Consider the following 15,908-nt stretch of genomic DNA (forward strand, 5'->3'; position numbering starts at 1 on the left):
AGCCATTGTCAAATGTTGTGTAGCCATCATGACAGAGGTGAGATTTAGAGAAACACTTGGAGGAGGACAATATAGTAGTTTTGTAGATTTTTATGGGGGACTCCTCCCATGCATAAGGAGGATTCTGATATGCCTAAAATCCCCATAAAGGGGCTGAAATCGCTCTCTGCCATGGAAGTAGTATAAACTGGGCATCCTGAAACTATGCTCAAGGTTTCTAAGTACTACTCCCCAAACCCCCATAAATAGGAGCCTTGCTTTTTTTGTACTAAGTAAGATTTTATGGTAGAAGGTGACTTGTTTGGGTTTTTTTCCTAGACAGCTTACAGCTTATAAAATTAAAGCTTAAGTGTAGGAGGTATCATATCATTCATAGATAGAGCTCTGTGATTTAAGGAGAATGATATAATGGGTCCCCATGTGTTACACACCATTGTAATAATTTTCCCAGTAACAAATTGTGAGCAGAAAATGGACTGAGCAGTTGTGATTAGGTTAAACAAGATGTCTGGAAAGCAATACAGACATAGTTTGGAAAACAGCTCTGGAAATAAAGGCCATTTCAGCAGTACAGAAATAGCATAACATGCTGCCCCTTTAGTAGGTTAATTTTGAATCAAACACCAGAGCTCTTGCTCACTGTGGAGAGCAGGTATGTTATAGAGGTTACTAGCTTGGCTTCCTTGAAGAGGCATTAATCGTGATTTAGCTCCAGAGGACATTTTTCATTCAATTTGGAAAAAAATAGTAACAAACTAGGTCAGGAAAATGCCCTGATGTGTAGGTGGAGATTAAATCAGTAATGCCTTGTATTGCAGGGTATACAGAAACACACCAAATATATGTTGATATCAATGAATAACACAACATAAATTGCTAAGGTTTACAGAAGCAATTTATTAATAGTCTAGACTGGAGACCTGCTCCTACTTCCATTGAAGTTGGTAAAAATTTTGTCTCTGACTTTAACAGTGGCAGGAATGGTCCATAACCCTTCTTTTGATTGTGGCCTCAAAAATGGTGAACAAAAAGTTAATTCAATCTATCCAGATCTGTACATACTCGTTACTGCTGTGGTATCTTCTGACCTCTAGATAAAAACATTTCTCTCTGCACCAGGGGCTTTTCTAGGTTCTTTAACCCTAAGCTGATTTATTGTTCAATTCTGAAAGCTAAAATTTAGCAACTCATTCGAGCCGTGGCTCTGCTTGTACCTAGATTCCTGTGGTAAAGTCCACATGGGTTAGAGAAATGTTGTAAACCATTTTGTATGGTACAAAAAGAGAGAGTCAAAAGTTGGCACTTCCTTTCAACATGAAAGCTGGGCTACCTGTGGTCCTCTGCACGCTGTTTGGTGGTGGTTTTGCTCTCTCATTTTTAAAAAATTTAAGCCAAGTCTGTTCTAATGAATTCTTACTTGAGCTCCGTGTTTTGATTCACTAATCATTTTGCTTTCTGTTTATTGCTAACTAATCTGGTAGTGTCTTTTTTGCCTTGAATTGAATTGGTTCTAACTTTCCTTTTTACTCTGTCCCTTCCTCCTTTAAATAGCTTTTCTTACCTATTGCTGCAAGAATGTCTCAGGAGTCTTACTTTGAAACTAAAACAGAGGAATCAAACAGTGCAGAGATGTCATGTCAGATCACAGCAACAAGTAACGGGGAGGTAGCTGGCATGAACCAAAGTCTGCAGGCCTTGATGATGAAGGGCTTTGGGGATATCTTCTCTATGAACCAAGCAGGATCTGTCCTGCATTCTGGAATGCAGATAAACATGCAAGCCAAAAAGAATTCTTCTAAAACCACCTCTATGAGAAAGGGGAAGAAAATCAACATGGCTGTGGGTTTCAGAGAATTTGACTGGTCAGATGATGATGATGAAGATGATGATGATGATGATGATACAGATGATTCTAGTGAATGAAGTTAGAAATCTAATTAAGGCTAAAATTGGTTTCTAGCAAATCAAAGCAATAAAGTTTCAGAAAAATCATCCTGTCATTTTGGTCTGTTTTAAACCCTGTAAAAGAAACAAAAGCAAAAACACTACATTTTTCTGGGCTAGACATATTTGTATGTTAAAAATATATCTTGTTGGTTTTTAGATTGTGTTGACCTATTTTTGCTTTGCTGAAATTTGGAACTAAAATTTCAAAACAAATCAATGTTTTTAAAACCCAACAAATACAGCTGCAGCTCACATTTATGCTGTAATATTTGGTATCTGATTACAGAAACTTCTGTGGCTGAATGTTTAAGATCTGAAAACAATGGAGGAACTTAAATACCTATTTTACTTCCATTACTTTTTTCTCTTTGTTTTTGTTTTTGTAGTTTTCTTTATCCTTTTTATTGTTGATCATATGAATATATTTGTGTTTCCATGTGGGCTTTTCCTATACAATCCATTCTTTCTGACTGCTACAGTGAAGTTGTTTTGCTAAATTTGTGATTTCTCAATCATTTTCAAGGCAATATCCTGTGATATCATAAATACATTACTAAGAAGGACAAGCAGGGCTGAGAAAAATAAAGCCCTTACAAACACACAGTTTAAGAAACAGCAACTGAATACAGACAATCACTGGTAATAGATAATTTGTATAAATGTTCTTTTCTCTTTCTCTTTAATTTGTGAAATTCACTCTTTAGTACAGCCACTTATAATAAAACCTCACCACCTAATTGCATTGTGGTAGTCTACAAGCTCACTGGTTTTCGGTTACATTGATGTAAATCCAGGAAATATCATTAACTTTGATGGATTTACTCTGGATTTATTCCGGTTTAGCTGAGAGCAAAATTGGTCTTAGGTTATTTATAGCAATTTTTTATCTTGCTGTAACTATTAAACCATTTATCACTGTCCTTCCCCGAATAGGGGGGGGAGAGACATTTTAAAAGTGAGCCCTCCTACTGTGGCTTAAGCTAAAGTCTCAGTGATGACGTGAAGAATATTCTCTAGAGTTTAAATATCCATTTTTCTGCTGTGAAATCATTTTTAAAATATTGCCACTGTTATGATTCATCCTAAAATTGAGTATATAAGTATCTGTTGCAGTAATTACACCACAAACCCTCTGTCCGGAACAGTGAGTGTATTTTCCTGATGAACTCTTTGGTGATGGTACAGAAAGAGAGAAGGAAACAGATACATTCGCACCTACAAGTGCAGAAGAAAGGCCCATTGTAAAATGTTTGTCAAATAAAGAAGGGCAAAAACTTTTAAAGAAAAGTGTTACTTTCATGTTCAGTTGGATTTGAGGGGATAATTAAACTCCTAAGTGCCATGTGTTGGTGGTGGTTCTCTCATGAAAAATGGCGATTAGTGCTGTTTAAATACCTTAGAAAGTAGAATCATTACATGATAGCAGATCTGAAGTTGGATCTCCAAGAGTTTGGGACATTATATTCTATTATTTAGAAATAAGAGAAAAAGTTCTTGAAGTTTTAAAATTAGCTTTTCTAGGGTAACGAGTGCAATCTTTGAGATGTGAAAGGTAGCTAGCTTCCTTATCTAAGGTCCAGTGCTGTTCTGGCCACCTGTAAAGCACTCAGTGCTTTCAACTATGCTTGAGTTCAACAGGAGCTAAAGATGCTCAGCACCTCGCAGGATTGGGCCCTTAACTATATGAAATGTATAGCATTTGAGCCAAGTTCCACCCTCTTGCTAGCAGGTTCAAGTCCCTTGGATTGAAGTTAGCTTTGTGATATCTGGAGCAATTTTTTCATGCTAATAAGAATTTGTAATTTCAACACTGAACGGTGCAATACGTTCTTATTGGGAGAATTTACTGTATCTAGTCCAAGTGAAATTTGCTCCTACAAGATCAGTGGTAGTAGCATTTTAGGAGCACTAAACAAAGTGACTGAGGGTGTGGGGAGGGACAGAGAATAGGAAAGGGGCAACAAATTAAATGGAAATGGCAGCAAACAAGCTATTTCCAAATGCAGATTTGTATTGTTTTTTAAGTCTGCACCTGCTAACAGCTACCGCCGCGACATTATTTTTATAACCGCTATACTACACGCAGGAAAAATGGAAGGATTTGTATAATCTAATATGTGTCTATGTTAAACTACTGTACCATATTTCTAGGGTAGAGTTGCACAGCTGTAACTGAAGTCAAAATTGAACCCAGTATGTTTAGAAATGCAAAAACAAAAATATCTCTTCTTAGTACTGATACTGATACTTTGCACTTTTAAAGCACCTAATAATCTCAATGCACTTTGTACAGATACGTGTTGGTTTTAATTAGATGTGCAAATCCACTTCTTGATTTAAATCTTCACCTAATAAATATTCCAACACTACTATATCACATCACTTTTTTGTTGAGGACAGATATTCTCATGCATCTCTCATTAAAGTGAATAGGAGTTATTTGAGCATAATAAATGGAATAATTTGGCATTTTTTACATAGAGAGCAGAGCTGGTAAAAAGAATTTAAATTAAATTTAGTTTTTCAGTGAAAAACAAGGACAACATTTCCATGACTTGTCTATTTTTTAGCCAACTCTAATAAAGATATATTGAGAGATAAAGCAATAACTCTCGAAACATTTATTTTCATGTTCAAAGTAGAAAGGCCCTAGAATTGTTGTAAAAGAAAGATCTACTAAGCTTAAGGCTTTCCCCAAACTTTTTTGTTGTGGTTCCTTTAAAGTATGATTATATTTAGAATAGTAGCTTGGCTTAAAAAATGACATTGTGGAGGTCGATTTTTTTATTCTCCTATAATGACTGTCATACCAAACGTGTTCAGTTTACAAGTCAAAAATAAATTGTGCTTGACTATCCAGCTATGTTTCTGCCTCGAACATCCTCACTATATTTTAATTTTGAAAGATTTTGGTTGACAGTTCTGTTGATATGGAGGCAGAACAAAACCATTTTGATCTTCCACCGTTGATTTGCTCTGCAGTGCTAGCAGAATTAAACTTGTTTTTTAATCTATCTAGATGTCCAATCACCAAAGTGTCTACAATAGTTACTAATAATAGTTAACAGTTACATAGCATGTCACATGATCAAAGCATTAACCAAAAGTTAACTAAGGAATCCTCCCAGGGCCTTATGAGGCAGATAAGGTAAAGTGTTGTTATCCTATTTCACAGCTGGAGAAGCTGATATAGAGAAGTTAAAGGCCAAATTTGAACTTCTCATTTTTACTCAGTCATTCTACTTAAACTAACACTGTCTTCAGTAGGGCATATTTCCTGACCTGAGGAACTCAGAGTTTAGCCCTTTTATTTACTCAAAGCCACATAGTGAGCTGGGATTAGAACTCAGGATTTCCTGACTCCTAACCCAGTTCTCATTCTTTCGGACTTGGAAAAGATGCAGGGAATAGATATGCTGAGTAAGACTATTTTAATGTAGTCACTTTTATGACTGTAATAGCACTAATGCTTTAGAATAGCAATTGCTCTGAGATCTAATGCTTAGATCTGAGGACTTGTTTCAGGGCTTATATAGTTTGTGGAGTGTTTTGGATATGCTTGATTAGCTGGCCATATTTGTTAACTGTAGTACTTGGACTTAGTCTTCTCTAGATGCTGGGGATTTTTGAGACCTGAGATCTGAAGTAGCTCTTCGGCACAATGTCATGTTCTTGACTTGTTCATTTATCATTTGCAGTATTTTGTTAGATAGTGATTTCATTTCATTGTAGATCTTAAAGCAGTTATTCTAATTAAATATTGATACATTGATCTAATTAAATAATTGATACATTATATTGCTATCAGCAGCAGTAAATCCACAGCACGTAAAATAAAGCTAATAAGTAACTAGCAAAGTTACTGTACATCTTTAGTAAGCTATTTCCTGTTTTTGTAATAAGGCAGCTTTTACAGGTTTTTAATAAGACCTCCAACTTGACAGAGGTTTAATTATAGGCCAATAGAGAATCCATTCTGTTCTTCCAACTTTCATGTAGGAAAATAGGCTCACAGGACATACAGTAATTTTTACAGTCCTTAAAATCTACCAGTAGAAATCTGGAGAGGAATGCATTTTCCCCCTGACTCCAACTTAGTGCACACTATTAAGTCTGTATAGAGGTTTCTGGTGTGTGAAGGTTTAGTTTCAGGACTGTAGTACCAGCAACCTACATTAAACATTTTACGTTGTGTGCAAAATATTCTGCTGACTTTTAAAGTCAGATATAGTCCACTGCATTTTCTTGCTTTTGCACTCTTTAAAAAGTTTTGTACTGAATACTAGGAAATGATTCTATTTATACTCCAAGTGTGAGCAAATGAAATTTGAATAGAAAATATTTTCACAGCGTTAGAAAACTTCATCCCTTCCTACTGAAATACTATCCTGAGCAAAACCTGTGCCAAAACTATTGTGGCAAACTGACTAGCTAATTTGTATGGAACATGCAATGTTACACCCTCTTGTGGTAAGACCTTTCAGTAGTCAGTTGTTTTCTTCACCGCACTTAACATGTGATGTCTTGCTTTATTCACAGTATGGATTTGGTTTTCCAGTTTTTCAAAAAAATGTAATGTATTCAATTTTCTCAGTTGGTGTCATAAACTTGATTTTGATGTGAAGTTTTTTCCTTTGCTTCTCTTTGTTCCAATCTTCTATTTTGCAATAAACATTTTGACAGTACATTTTATGCTTCTGTGTTCTTGTGTAAACCGCTGCTATTAAAGGGATTCCTCATTGCCTTCTGCTTTGATCTTTTTCATATTATGCAGGGTGTGGCATTTCCCCCTTTTTCCTCTTTGTTTGTTTGTTTGTAAATATATTTAACATTTCACATCGCTAATTTTCCTCTCCTAAAAATGGGAATCATCTGAAAAGTCACTGTGTGTAAGCAAGAATGGAATATTGAACTCGTGCAATGGTAGAATACACAATGAACTACAGCAAACTGTTGTACTCAAAGTTCCCAATGGAAAGGAAAACACCAGCCCATTTGGAATTTAAGGGCAATTATGTTAATTATTTATTGCAAATATTGTGGGTCTCTGCCTTCACAAGGGTCATCATGGTTTGCCAGATCCTGCCCAACCTAGTTGCCAGCGATAGGTGGACCCCTTCCATCCTACAACCCTCTCCGCCCCTATTTAATTGTCACGAGGGGAGCCTTTTCTGGATTTTCCTGACTTGTAATCAGTAGGTTATGAAGCTTGGGCCATGCATGGGGAAGTTAGGGGGACGAGGGAAACTTGCCTTTCTGTGTGGCAGTCGAAGCCAGCTTCCCATCCCAGTGACCACTTAGCTCAGGCATTGTTGGCTTTGTCCATCTGAGGAGGCCATTTCTGTCCTGGAAGAGTTATGGCAGGAAGGGGTGGGCAGCGGGGCAGGTGGGGGGAGAGGGTCAAGTGATCTTCACATGGATGGACAGGGATTGTCTGATAAAATGGTTGTGGTGAGGAAGGAATTTTCCTTGGAAGCAGATTGGCCAAGCCACTGGGGTGGGGGTGGGGGGTTGCTTTCCTCTGTGCATCTTGCAGTGTTCAGCAGAAGCTGTAGTTCAGGACACAGGAAACAAGTGTAAGACAGTCATGAATCCATCAGTGGGAATCCATACGGGAAGAGCAGAAAGACTTGTCACAAGTTTGGGTGGAAGTCATTGTGGGAGGCACCTGTTGTCCCACAGTCTGCAGGGTCAGGGAAAGGAGGAGACTAATAGATAATGATTTGAAAACATGGGGTGGCTTCCATGCATAGGCACAAGGTCTTTCAGGTGTGAGGGAGGAATTCTGGAGAGGAGGAACTGCAACTGCCAAGAGATTGGGCACTAGGGTGCTTCTGGCTTGCACGGCCCACAATGTAAGGAGACCAGAAACACTGATGGTTGACCAGTGAAATCTGAATTACCGTTTGGTAGTGAAGTAATTCAGTAAATTTTCAGCCAGAGTATGGTGGCAAGAGTTTGGGTGACACTGTCAATTCAGATCCATCTAATTAACAGGATACCAATGAGAAGATAATATAGCTTAGAATAACCCATTCTTTAGCTAGTTAGATGGAGGTTACTATCTCAGTGAGATCTTTCACTGTGTCATCTTCAAACCATTCCTGATTTCACTGACAGATCCATCCCCTCATGTATCAAGCAGATTCTGGTCTGATGCCCGCATACTTCAAGGGGAGAATCCTGATCCACCATATAACAAAGTGTACCATACATGGTACGTGGTATGTGGCATTCAGCTGGCTGTGAAGTGTCCCCTTCAGGTTTTGTTCCACAGCTCCTAAAAGGAATGATCATGCAGGTGTAGGCGGGAACCGACGGGTAAAAGGGGACAAACAAACTTGTACCTTAATCAGTAAGGAAGTCTAGCTGCAGTGACCCAGTCCCAAGTCAGTTGTGCTGTCCTTGTTATGCAGTGACCGCTTCTTTCACTCTACAGAAAACCTCCCTCCCAGCTGATATTGGGAAAGACCAAGACACAGCTTTCACTACTGGAGTCAAGCGATAGTAAAAGCAATGGTACAACACAAGGAGAGAGCGGTGACTAGTGAGCCCCACTTGAGGGGATGCGGCTGGTGACAAAATTCCAAGACTGCTTTTGTTGCTTGGTGATCTCCTGACTAGTTTTGCCCCCAGGAGGTGTTGGGACTATTCCATCACTGCTGTAATATCACTGAAGCCAGCCTGTGATCACTTTGACTAATATGTGAACATGAGGAATGCTACTTTGATGGCACTTTATGCAGTAATCCATGGAATAATGGGGAAAGTCCTCATCACAACCAGGAGGCTTATGGCTTAGCTGGAGAGGAGGTGCCAAATAAAATCAGCCACCAAAGTAAAACTGGGGGGAGACCTGAGCAAATGATCAGACAAGAAGAGCAATATTACTCTTTTCAATTCATGTTTCTCACACAGTTGCTGCCTTCCTTTGATATTTGCGCGTGGACTGAAGAAGATGTGGTAAGCATTTTGTACTAATTCTGTCAGCATTGTTTTTATGTAGCTATAAAAGAAAACTGATGCATCATAATAAATAAAATCTAGATTGTGGACAAGATTTGAGAAATCTGTGGGCAAGATTCTAGTACTATATATTTTTAAAATTCCTGTTCCAAAAAAGATTTTAAAATGACCTGATCCTGAAAGAGGAAGGACTTTATCACCTTGGTGAAATGGTCACATGCTCAGAGACCTGTTTAAAGCATTTGGCTTGGCAGATTATCAGCCCAGAGTATATGCTGCTGAATTGTCATAGGCAGGTGGGTATTGCCATTCTTCAACAAAGAAACTTCAAAAACAGACTCCAGCAAGAAACTGCAGAACTGGAATTAATTTGCAAACTGGACACCATTAAATTAGGCTTGAATAAAGACTGGGAGTGGATGAGTCATTACACAAAGTAAAAACTATTTCCCCATATTAATTTTTCCCCGGCTGTTACTCATAGCTTCTTGACAACTGTTTGAAATGAGCCATCCTGATTATCACTACAAAAGTTTTTTTTCTCCTGCTTATAATAGCCCACCTTACTTGATTGGTCTTGTTAGAGTTGGTATGGCAACCCCTATTTTTTCATGTTCTCTTTATATATCTTCCTACTGTATTTTCCACTGCATGCATCCGATGAAGTGGGTTTAGCATATGCCCAAATAAATTTGTTCGTCTCTAAGGTGCCACAAGTACTCCTCATTTTTTTGCTGATACAGACTAACACGGCTACCGCTCTGATAGTGGTTTTAATATCCCTTTCAGCAGCCTTTTGGTACATCATGTGGTCATTTAAGTAAAGGTTACTGAAGGACTAACTGAAAAGCCAATGCAAAGTAGTAATGGTCCAAGCTGCTGAACTTGTCCCATTCATCACACAACAAATTGATCAATCTACATTAGGAGCAGTAGCAATTAAAAACAATAATAAACTAAAAAAATGGCTGCAAAGCAGAAGGAAATTTATCGTAAATAACAAACTTGCAAGATAGCGCTGAAAAGTAAATATAATGGAGAAGTTTGATTCCCTTGTCCCACCACTAAAAAGACTTTTAATTTTTGTTTTAAAATTGAATTATGAGCATTATATTTTTGAGTGTTTTGAGGTGCTGTAACCTATACATTTTAATTGTGTGACCTTCAAAACTGCTTTTTTTTTTTATACAGTACTTTTGGCTGCACCAGCTTGTTGGAAAAGGTAAACTACACATTATAGCTCACAGATTTAACTTTTTTTTTCCCAGTGAAGAGCACTATCGATTTCTGTATAATCTTTCATATCTTAAGGTGATGCTTCCGGTGAGATGAATGTTTATGCCAACTTGTTTAAGGAAAATCATATCACTGGGAAACGGTTGCTTCTTATAGAAGAAGAAGATTTAAAGGACATGGGAATTCTTTCCAAAGGACATATCATTCATTTAAAGGTATCTTAACAACACATCTTGATAATCACAGTAGTAAATATTGACAATGTAAATGACAGTGTAAATGTTGACAGAAATCATCAGTTTTATCCAGCATAAGAGAAGATCTAAAGCTAAGGCTAGAAAAACCTTTTTGAGAAAAAGGGTCATACCCAGAACTTGCTTGCAATAGGCACCAAAGCAAACCTAAACACTTTGAGATGCCAAAAATATTGGTAACCTTGAGTTTTTGATGTGGTGTTGTTTTTTTTCTCTCTTATAAATACCCATGCTCCACTGCATTTCCTGGTTTTGGCTGGGACAGGAATAGGAAATATTGCAAAAGACTCTTTTAATAGTATCTCCCACCTAAGTGAAACCTTTGGAAATCTTAGGACAGAACCTGTTCTCACAAGACTTCCAGCCTAATCAGAGAGGTCCGGATAAACACCAAAAATGTATTTGAACTGAAATCTCTGAACATCTTGAGTTTCACCAATCATCTCTAATTTAAAACTGCTTTGTGTACCAAACACTCTATTCTTGAACAATTGTAAAGATAGTTGAGTGCTAGTGGGTATGGCTCCTTTGCTGTCTGAGCTTTATCTCATCCACAAGAGATTGTATTGCTCTAATTATCTAATAGTTACACTGAATCCAGCAAAACCCTTGGCCTGAAAGTAGTAACTGATGTAGTAGTAATAATATTTACTTCCAGTCACAGAACATGGCTTACATACCTGTGGTTCTGCTCTGAAACATGTCTTGAAAATGGCATTGTGGGCTTCCATTATGTCTGAGTGATTCTGTATACAATGTTCTCCATTTACTAGTAAAAGGATGCTTTTTGTCTGATTGTCAGCGCTGAGAGTCGCACTAGGTTATATCTATCTTTTGCATCAGCACAATAAAGGTATTACAGTCCAAATTAATATTGCATTTCTATGGGTTGTACGCCGTTGTTTCCAAGTAGTTCCATTAGTGACATGTGTGATTGCCCTCTGCAGGGGTTGATCAGATGAAACTTATTAAAACTTGGTAAATAAATGGACACAGACCATGGAATAGAGCAGCAGTTCCCAACTGGCGGTCTGCGGCCCACTGAGGGGGCCATGAACCATTTCAGGGGGTCTGCCAAGCACGACCGCTCAGAGCCCCGAGTCCAGGTACCCCATGGGGCTGAAGCCCAGAGCCCCAGTGCCTTGAGCTCCCAGAGAAGCCGCCCCGCACAGCTGAAGCCCTGAGCCCCCTATCCCCATGGGGCTAAAGCTCTGAGCTGCCTCCTTACCCCAAGCATCAGAAGCTCCAGCCCCCTTCATTCCGTGGGGCTCAAGCTTCTCCCCCCACATTGCAGCTGAAGCCCAATCCACCTCCCCTGAAGCTGGGCCATGGAGTTTTTATAGCATGCTGGTGGGGCCCCCAAAAGGAAACGGTTTAGAACCCCTGGAATAGAGAATGCAGTTCTTGCTGAGTTGGCTCAGTGAGGCTAACAGAAGTAAAAACCTGTACAAACCTATATTTGTGATTGAGGGTATGTCTACACTGTAACTAGGAGTGTGCTTCCCAGTGCCCATCGGCAGTCATGCAAATCTTCTTGAGCTAGTGTGCTAAAACTTTCAGTAAAAAGAAAAGGAGTACTTGTGGCACCTTAGAGACTAACCAATTTATTTGAGCATGAGCTTTCGTGAGCTACAGCTCACTTCATCGGATGCATGCCGTGGAAACTGCAGCAGACTTTATTTATACACAGAGAATATGCATAGTCTGTGTGGTATGTAGCCCAACATAGCATGGGCAGCAGCTCAAGCTAGCCATCTGAGTACAAGCCCACCTGGACCCCCGGGTAGCTGCTGCCTATGCTAACCCTGTCTACACTGCTATTGTGGAGCTAGCACGTGTCTGTCTACCCATCTGTGAAAGCACATGCCCAGCTGCAGTGTAGATAGACCCTAAATTAAGCAGATCTGACTCTGAATACTCACAAGGGGACAGATCTGCTGAGTAAGAAGATGCCATTTTAGAGTCCCTTTTTAGAACAGAACTGTACATTAAGATTGGATACAGAGAACACTATGCACACTGAATGAGTTACTTACACACACACACACAGAGTGCTGTTTTTCAGTCCTGCATTTACGCTTTACATCATGATGAACTATGGTCTGATTTGGGTTTGTTTGGTTTCTTACAGACTGCTATTGAGAGGTTAACTCATGATTACCTAAACATGTTTCATTTCCCACCATTAATTAAGGTCAGTATTTATTTACTTATTTAAAAGGTGCTGCCTGCCTTGACTCGATAAATGTATCTATTCCTGTACCTATGCTGTGCTACTAGGCCTTACACTTAGTATAGGGTACACATCTACGTTGTCACTATCTGTGGCAGATTTTTGAGGTCAAGTTAGCAATATGAGTGTGCGTATCAGAACAAGTAATATCACAACAATACACCCTCTCAATGAGGTTCAAAGAATTAATACAACAGAAAGATGTCTTGCAGGTTAACATATGATGGTAATATCATAAGGCCAGATTGTGACCCCTCGTACTTGCATGGGTGAGCAGTTACTCCCATCAGTAATGCCACTGAAATCAGTGGATTATTCATGTGAGTAACTACTCGTTGTGTGCAAAGTAGTTCCAATCCAGACCATAATGAGCACATCATTCCTTACTCTGTTGTCTTACAGGAGAAAATAATTATGTACTATAGTAGTCATTCTTTTGTTTCCTTTTTAAGCCCCCTGCATGCTAACCATACATCTTTTGGGTTTTGTGATATCAGCAACAACAGGTAGGACACCAACAAAGATAGACCTGCTCTACCCCTCCTCCAGGGTCCTTCCTTTGGATTTAAGATATAAAGACTCAACTGACTTTTAGAGCTTACTATGAAACCCAAGGAGGGTGAGGTAATTTCTTCTGTTGAACAAACATCTGTTGGTGAGAGGGACAAGCTTTAAGAATTGTGGTAAGAAAATTGTCTCTCTCATGAACAGAAGTTGGTCCAATAAAAGATATTAACTCACCCACCTTGTCTCTCTAATATCCTGGAATCAACATGACTGCAACTACACTGCATACATCAAACCAAAGGAATTCTGTCAGCTAATCAGATAGTACTAGACCCCAAAGTATTCAGTTGCTTTTATAGCTGTTATAATTTACAGCACAACAATACAGTGAGACCCACTTAAAATAAAGTCCATCGTACAATCAAAGGAAAATCCATAATTGTTTACTGCATTGCAAATTTCAAGCCATAATTCCAGTTACTATGGACAGCTGCTCAAAATGACATTGTTCTGTGAAATAACGGCTTCATATGGAGCTGAAAGTGCTCAACACCTCATAGGAGCTTGCCCTGTAACAGGCTGCCAGTGTTTATAGTGTAACACAAGCTAATTTGTGAGTTCTGGTATATATAGTCAGATAGCAGACTGCGAAGAGCTACAGAGAGACCTCACAAAACTGGGTGACTGTGCAACAAAATGGCAGATGAAATTCAATGTTGATAAATGCAAACTAATGCACATTGGAAAACTATACACATAAAATGATGGGGTCTATATTAGCTGTCACCACTCAAGAAAGAGATCTTGGAGTCATTGTGGATAGTTCTCTGAAAACTTCCACTCAGTGTCATGGGGCAGTCAAAAAAGCGAACAGAATGTTGGGAATCATTAAGAAAGGGATAGATAATGAGACAGAAAATATCATATTGCCTCTATATAAATCCATGGTAGGCCCACATCTTGAATACTGTGTGCAGATGTGATTGTCCCATCGCAAAAAAGATGTATTGGAATTGGAAAAGGTTCAGAAAAGAGCAACAAAAATTATTAAAGGCATGAAACAGCTTCCGTATGAGGAGAGATTAATAAGACTGGGACTCTACAGCTTGGAAAAGAGATGACTAAGGGAGGATATGATAGAGGTCTATAAAATTGTGACTGGTTTCGAGAAAGGAAATAAGGAAGTGTTATTTACTCCTTATAACACAAGAACTAGGGGTCACCAAATGAAATTAATAGGCAGCAGATTTAAAACGAACAAAAGGAAGTATTTCTTCACAGAATGCGCAGTCAACCCGTGGAACTCTTTTCCAGAGGATGTTGTGAAGGCCAAGATTATAACAGGCTTCAAAAAAGAACTAGATAGAATTATCGTAGAACCATAGGACTGGAAGGGACCTCGAGAGGTGATCTAGTCCAGTCCCCTGCACTCGTGACAGAACAAAGTATTATCTAGACCATTCCTGACTGGTGTTTGTCTAACCTGCTCTTAAAAATCTCCAGTGATGGAGATTCCACAGCCTCCCTCGTCAGTTTATTCCAGTGCTAACCTGACAGTTAGAAAGTTTTTCCTAATGTCCAACCTAAACCTTCCTTGCTTCAATTTAAGCCCATTGCTTCTTGTGCTATCCTCAGAGGTTAAGAAAAACTATTTTTCTCTCTCCTCCTTGTAACAACCTTTTACATACTTGAAAACTATCATGTCCCCTCTGTCTTCTCTTTTCCAGACTAAACAAACCCAATTTTTTCAATCTTCCCTCATAGGTCATGTTTTCTAGACATTTAATCATTTTTGTTGCTCTTCTCTGGACACTCTCCAATTCGTTCACATCTTTCCTGAAATGTGGTGCCCAGAACCGGACACAATACTCCAGTTGAGGCCTAATCAGCGCAGAATAGAGAGGAAGAATTACTACTTGCGTCTTGCTTACAACACTCCTTCTAATACATTCCAGAATGATATTTGCTTTTTTTCCAGTAGTGTTACACTGTTGACTGATATTTAGCTTGTGGTCCACTATGACCCCCAGATCCCTTTCTGCAGTATTCCTTCCTAGGCAGCCATTTCCAATTTTGTATGTGTGCAACTGATTGTTCCTCCCTAAGTGGAGTACTTTTCATTTGTCCTTATTGAATTTCATCCTATTTACTTCAGACTATTTCTCCAGTTTGTCCAGATCATTTTGAATTTTAATCCTATCCTCCAAAGAACTTGCAACCCCTTCCAGCTTGATATCGTCCTCAAATTTTATAAGTGTACTCTCTGTCATTATCTAAATCATTAATGAAGATATTGAACAGAACCGGACCCAGAACTGATGCCTGAGGGACCCCACTTGTTATGTCCTTCCAGCATGACTGTGAACCACTGATAACTACTCTCTGGGAACGGTTTTCCAGCCAGTTATGCACCCACCTTATAGTAGCTCCATCTAGGTTGCATTTCCCTAGTTTGTTTATGAGAAGGTCATGCAAGACAGTATCAAAAGCTTTACTAAAGTCAAGATATACCGAGTCTACCCCTATCCACAAGGCTTGTTGCCCTGTCAAAGAAAGCTATCAGGTTGGTTTGACAGGATTTGTTCTTGACAAATCCATGCTGACTGTTACTTGTCACCTTATTATCTTCTAGATGTTTGCAAATTGATTGCTAAATTATTGGCTCCATTATCTTTCCGGATACAGAAGTTAAGCTGACTGGTCTGTAAATTCTCTGGCTTGTCCTTATTTTCCCTTTTTATAGATGGGCACTATATTTGCCCTTT

The 15,908-nt window shown here is 38.9% G+C and overlaps 1 protein-coding gene across 6 annotated transcripts in view; it reads left to right on the top strand.

Moving 5' to 3' along the window:
• MAP3K20 (mitogen-activated protein kinase kinase kinase 20) overlaps window positions 1-15,908 on the top strand; it is a 126,169-nt gene that overhangs the window by 88,536 nt on the left and 21,725 nt on the right. For 5 of the 6 annotated variants that reach the window (XM_073305870.1, XM_073305871.1, XM_073305875.1 and 2 more), the window contains 4 exons: window positions 8,866-8,910; window positions 10,105-10,135; window positions 10,225-10,364; window positions 12,535-12,597. In XM_073305870.1, coding sequence (XP_073161971.1) covers window positions 8,866-8,910; window positions 10,105-10,135; window positions 10,225-10,364; window positions 12,535-12,597 — 279 coding nt within the window. Of the gene's footprint in view, window positions 1-1,551; window positions 6,626-8,865; window positions 8,911-10,104; window positions 10,136-10,224; window positions 10,365-12,534; window positions 12,598-15,908 lie in introns of those variants that run through there. The other variant, XM_073305876.1, reaches the window with a different exon arrangement.

Source organism: Lepidochelys kempii, chromosome 11 (genome assembly GCF_965140265.1).
Source record: "Lepidochelys kempii isolate rLepKem1 chromosome 11, rLepKem1.hap2, whole genome shotgun sequence".
Lineage (NCBI taxonomy): Eukaryota > Metazoa > Chordata > Testudines > Cheloniidae > Lepidochelys > Lepidochelys kempii.